This window comes from Parasteatoda tepidariorum, chromosome X1, assembly GCF_043381705.1.
Source record: "Parasteatoda tepidariorum isolate YZ-2023 chromosome X1, CAS_Ptep_4.0, whole genome shotgun sequence".
NCBI lineage: Eukaryota > Metazoa > Arthropoda > Arachnida > Araneae > Theridiidae > Parasteatoda > Parasteatoda tepidariorum.
In genome coordinates this window covers 16840905-16846904 of record NC_092214.1, presented here as the reverse complement: position 1 = coordinate 16846904, position 6000 = coordinate 16840905, and the positions used below count along the sequence as shown (strand labels likewise).

The window sequence follows — 6000 nt, the reverse complement described above, 5'->3', positions numbered from 1 at the left end:
TATTATTTATTATTATATTTTTTTACCAAAAATGTAATAAAGTATCGAATATTATTATATGGTATTAATACATTTGGTTATAAAATTTTATGTAGCAAAAACTATTCTGTGATAATTTATCAATTCATAATATCTATCTCATTAAGTTTACCTGCAATTATTTTGCTTCCTCTTTCACACTTCTAATTTTACATTAAACATAGTTTATAACATTGTATTTTTTTCATTTCCATGACATAATGTCATTTGAGTTTGCTGTGTAAGAGCATCCAGCTTTTATGCTATTCAACTGCACATTCAATTATAGATTGTGTTTTAAACTTGTTTTTAACCACTTATTTTTTTACTATTTTTTATTTTATTTCAGGTGTGCCATTTTAGCTCTCTGCCAAAATGGCTTCAAGATAATGACTTTTTACATAGAGGTCACAGGCCACCTCTTCCTTCTTTTAATGCTTGTTTTCGATCCATATTTCGAATCCATACAGAAACTGGCAATATCTGGACTCATCTTCTTGGTATAAGTTTATATTATGTTTCTTTTATTTGCATAAGTATTCTTTATAGTAGATACTTAATTTACATACTGGATAAACTTCACTTCAGACTTCATCAGTCTTTTAAAATAACAAACAATGACTCAATATTGGTTAAAAATAAATTTCTATATTGTATATAGTATAGGCATCAACAGTTCAATATTATTATTAGATTCAAAAAAAATGTCTTAATTTTAATGAACTTTGTGCAAACATGCCCAGTAAAATTTCAAGGTGTCAATTTTTTTTTCCTCAATACATTTTCATTTTTCAGTGATATCATATTACATAAACACTTTTTTGCATTTTATTTTACATTTAATTCAATACTTACTCTACTTTAAGTTTGAATTTTGGTAAAAGAAAGTTTTTTTTATCTGTACTTAAGTGGTATGACACTTTTTTCCTGTATTTGTAAAAATTACCTAAAAACTTGCATGTTGTATCGAATTGTGGACATAGAAACAGCTGTAAAATTTAAGAGTTATAAATTCATTCTCTGATACAGCTTCATAAATTACCTTTTAAAGATACTGTTATTTAAGAGCTTAAGTACTTGTCACTATATCTATCACTTTGCTATATCTATCACTTTGCTATGTCTTTCACTTTGCTATGTCCAAAATTTCTTCAAATCTGCTTATATAGATTGTTATGAATTCTCAAAAGTTTTTGCTTATGTTATTTGCATAACATGTGCTCATAGTCTTGATAATCCTTTGACCCCAGTGCATTTTGTTCTATTTTTACCAACAGGTAGCCTCATCCGGCACATGGCTTAAGAAGCCCTAAAAAACTTTCACATTTTTAATAATCATATTATTTTTAATGTGATGAAATATTTACAGTTACATATAAAGATTTTAGCATGTTCCTTGAAGAATTTGTTTTACACAGATTGTATTCAGGTATATAACTAGACCCTTTGTATTTTTAAATTAAAGTTTTTATATAACTTTATTTTTTCTAGGACTCTTGATTTCTATGATCCTCTTCTAAATTTTCTCTTTTTGCACTGTTGCAAAACATTTAATTTTTAAGTAAAATTGGAGAATTTAAGTAACTAAAATTGATTTATTCACATATTTCTTTTTTAAAAAATGAGCTTTACTGTTAAATATATTTATTGTGTACTTAGTATAAAAAAAAATTGCTTGATAGTAATCATTAAGTTTAATACCAATCCTAGCACTATTCAAATTTAATGTTTTTGTAATATTATTTACAGTTGTAACATCACTCCAAAAATACACCTATTCAACATTTACTCTAATTTTTTTTTTGAGAAATTAGATTATAAAGGGGAATGTAAAAAAGAGCGAAGATAGATGCAAACAAGAGAAAAGTGATAAAAATAGACACAGAAAAACAGAATAAAATACAGAAAATAAAATATTTTTGCAAAATTATGATACAAGGTATTTTTAACTATTATAATTAGTCACAATTTCTGAAAAAAAATTATATTTAGGGTATCCACGCACCTGGAAAGTCATGAAAAATCATGGAAAGTCATAGATTTCGGTGTTGAACAAAATTTGTCATTAAATGTCATGATTTTCACTTTTTTTAAAAAAAAATCATGAAAAGTCATGGATTTAGGTCGCTGAAAAATCTAATTTTTAAAATGGAGTTTACCCTCGTCCCCCCCAGTCATATTTGATTAAAATAAAGAATGTTTTTATCATGTTCTTTAAAAATTATGGTGTTCTTTAAAAAATGAAAGAAAAGACATAATTTCTAGAGGGAAATTATCTTTTAAACTTCTGTAATTTCAGAATTTTGTTATTATAAATTTTTTTTATTTTATTAATTTAAAATTCTAGCTGAAGCAAGCCAGTCATTGGAGAATTTTTTTATTCCGAAATGAGAACAGAAAAATCGGGAGTATTTCTTTCCTTTCCAATGAACAAGAAAAGTATCTTTAGAATGTAACTCTGCAGAAAAAAAATTATTTGCTTTTGTATTTTTTTTTTAGCTATTTTATTGCTTTAACTCCTTCATTAATCTGTTTTTTAAATTTAAAATCTATAAATATGAAGATGCAGAGTATAACAGTTTTGGTTATTCCTATCATTTCAATAAATTTTATTATAATGCTTTTTTACATTTATTGTTGTGTTTTTGTCAGAGAAAATAGTAACTTTATTAAGTCATGAAAAATTCTTGGAATTAGTCATGGAAAGTCATGAATTTGAAAATCTAAAATGCAGCAGATACCTGTATACTTTTCCTGTTTTAAACTTTTTGTTTTCCTATTTTTAGCTTTTTTTTATATAAAATCTGTATATATTTCTGGTAAAATAAGCTTATTTAAATCCCTTCATAAAAGTTTCCTGGTAAAAATGTATGAAATAATTTATGTAATGCAACTAATTGCTTCTTAGTAAAAAAGCAGGAAAAGTATATGTAAATCTTCTACAGATTTTTCGTAGCATTACATGTGTTTTATTTGCATATTTACTAATAGTTCTTTAGCGGAGGTACAGAAAAATTGCACAGAACACTACTAAATGCTAAGTAAACATACAAATGAAGTACGTGTAAATCTATGGGGGTTTCTTCCTAGCACTACAGGGGTATTTCTTTTATTTATATACTAATATTTCCTTAGCTGAGATCCAAGAAAATTGTGCATATTGCTACTAAATAATTTTTAGGAGGAAAGGAAATATATGCAAATCTGCGATGGTTAGTTTTTAATGTTACAGGTGTCTTTCTTGTATATTTACTAATTTTTCTTCAGAAATCATGCAAGAAAACCTCTTGTAATGCTTCTTAATGCTTAACAGTAAACATACAAGGAAAGACCTTTAATACTACTAGCAGACCCTTTGTATATTAACTAACTTTAATGCAATAGTGTTACTGGATAAGATAATAGAATCCCTGTTTCCACTAGATAATAACACTACAATTTTTCTTACAGTGTACTTTGGGGTCAAATAATAATAACATCATATTACTTATATATTATGAATAATCTGGTATCATTCTTATCTTTGAAAGAATGTTACAAATATGGTATATCTTCTTTTTTTACTTGTAGGTTGCATATCATTTATTGGAATTGCTTTCTATTTTCTTACTCGTCCTTCTAATCAAATTCAGTGGCAAGAAAAAATAGTATTTGCAACATTTTTTGCTGGTGCAATAGCTTGTTTAGGGATGTCATTTACATTTCATACTGTTCATTGTCACTCAGAAAAAGTTGGGAAACTTTTTAGCAAGTATATATGATATTCTTATATTTATTTCTATTAAAAATAAAAGCATATTTCATGTATATGTACAATATAGTAATATTTTAATTATTCTTTAAAATATTATAATGAAAGCTATTTTTAAAATAAGTTTTTGATCAATTTATGCACCAAATATTACAGGAATGCTTCTTGTTAACTAAACGGAAATTTATTACAGCTATTCAAAGTGGAAAAATTTCTTCATATTTGCCTCATTATATGAACAATATTCAACTTATTTATAAGCTAATTTAAGACAACCTCAATTGTTTTCTGTAAATTAAATGTTGCGGCCTTGCATAATGACCAAACAAGCAAGATGCTGGTCATGATATAAAAACTTTATTTATTTATGCATCTCATTATTATTTTTTAGGTTTACAAGGCTTCATTATAGTTTTTTTTTTTTCAAAACTAAACTATTTATGAAAAATTGTATTGTTTAAAAAAATTGATAGAAGTAAAGAAAAAAATAGGAAAAACTTGGTCTGCAAGAAATTTGAAAAGTGTCTTTTTCATTCTTAATATCATAAATTACACAGTTATACAAAACTGTTGAAAAATTTATTTTATATTAGATGTCGTCGAACAGCCAATCCAATTTTGAGTTTTTTTAAGCATTATCTCCCTCCCATCAATGGTTCTACTTTTTATTAAAAAATAAATTAATTCATAAGGAGCATATACCTTTCTAAATTTGAGTTTTTTAAACTTAGTATATTCAGGGCTGATTGTGCTCCAGAAAAAATCCGGATTTCCGGAATTTTCGCTAAGAGTGAACCGGAAGTTTCCGGAGATTGAAGTTCCAGACGTTTCAAAAAATCATTGATCACAGAAGTTTCCGGAAATCAAACTTTCAAAGGTGGAACTTAAAACACAGTTTATTTTATTTGTTTGTAAGGGAGAGCCAGAGAGATACTTTATAAGCTTATATTCATGATTAATATTCATCTTTTATCAGTAAATAGTTGTTATAATCATAAACTCAAGAAAGAAAGACATATTTGTAAATTTTAATTATTTCTCCAGGTCATCATAGGTATGTGTAAAATTTTAAATATATTTTAAGTAAACTAAGAAATATTGAGAAAAAGGAAAAAAACCTTGTTTAAATTTTTTTCTAATTTTTCAATTTATACTGTTTTTTTTAATTTTTAAACTCAATAAATTTTCCGGAATTTTGACTTGGGCTCACAATCACCCCTGTATATTTTTATAGAACCATGGGAATCAGTAAATTAAGAAACCTAATGTCTGATCAAGCCAGATGGAAATGACTAGTTGGGTCAGCTCTAGCCTGTACTAGACTGTCATGCTGTTAAAAGAAGTCTTTATAGAATAACACCTGTTAATAAATAATCTATAATATTTACTTGAAGCTAGTTTTATTAAATTCAATGCATTTGATACAAGTAAATCGTTATTAAGTTGTATAAAAAATAAATTTCAGAAAATTTATTGTCGCTTTTATACTCTAAAAGATGTTCTTAGTACCATTTTTCTTTAATTGGTTTAAGAATTTCTCAGCAACCAATAAGAAAAAGATCCTCGAAATTTTTCAAATTTGTTTTTCATCTTTTTATCTAGCATTTTAAATAATTCTATGTCAAATAATATGTAACTGTGATACCATTAAAAAATTAAAAGTTTTGTTCAACTAGTCAAAGTTTATTGGGTTGCAATTTTGTATTAGCGAATGCAACAGCTTATAGGGGGCATTGTTATTTGAGATGAATGACTGCTAGCAGAACAACACATTCAGTTTTTCTAGAGATTTCTTCAGTATACATTGGATATGTTCCTTCTTTATAGTGCCTCATTAAATTTGAAAAAAAAAAATTTGATATTCCTTCTTATGCAGGGGACAATATAGAATATAGATCTCAAAATAGAATTTCTTTTTTTAAAAAAGAAATATCTAAAACACATTGGAAAAATATTTTTAAATGAACAAAAGAATGTATTGATATTCTTATAAGAAAGAAATCTTAATTCTCGAGAAATTGCTCCACTAAACTTAATGATCTAATATGAATAGTCTATTTAAACTTTACATCCTATAATTTTTTGAATGAAATAATTTCAAACATTAAAGTATACCAAAACATATAATCTTATGTAATTTAATTTTGAAAAGCAAGTTTTTTGACAATAATTTTTAAAGAAAAGTTAAAATTTTCAATAACAAAATTAACCGTAAAAATTTCTCATATTGA

The 6000-nt window shown here is 25.8% G+C and overlaps 1 protein-coding gene across 1 annotated transcript in view; it reads left to right on the top strand.

Moving 5' to 3' along the window:
- LOC107451026 (adiponectin receptor protein) overlaps positions 1-6000 on the top strand; it is a 45302-nt gene that overhangs the window by 19769 nt on the left and 19533 nt on the right. The window contains exons 4-5 of the mRNA XM_016066993.3: positions 368-518; positions 3589-3769. Of these exons, the coding sequence (XP_015922479.1) occupies positions 368-518; positions 3589-3769 (332 nt within the window). The remainder of the gene's footprint in view (positions 1-367; positions 519-3588; positions 3770-6000) is intronic.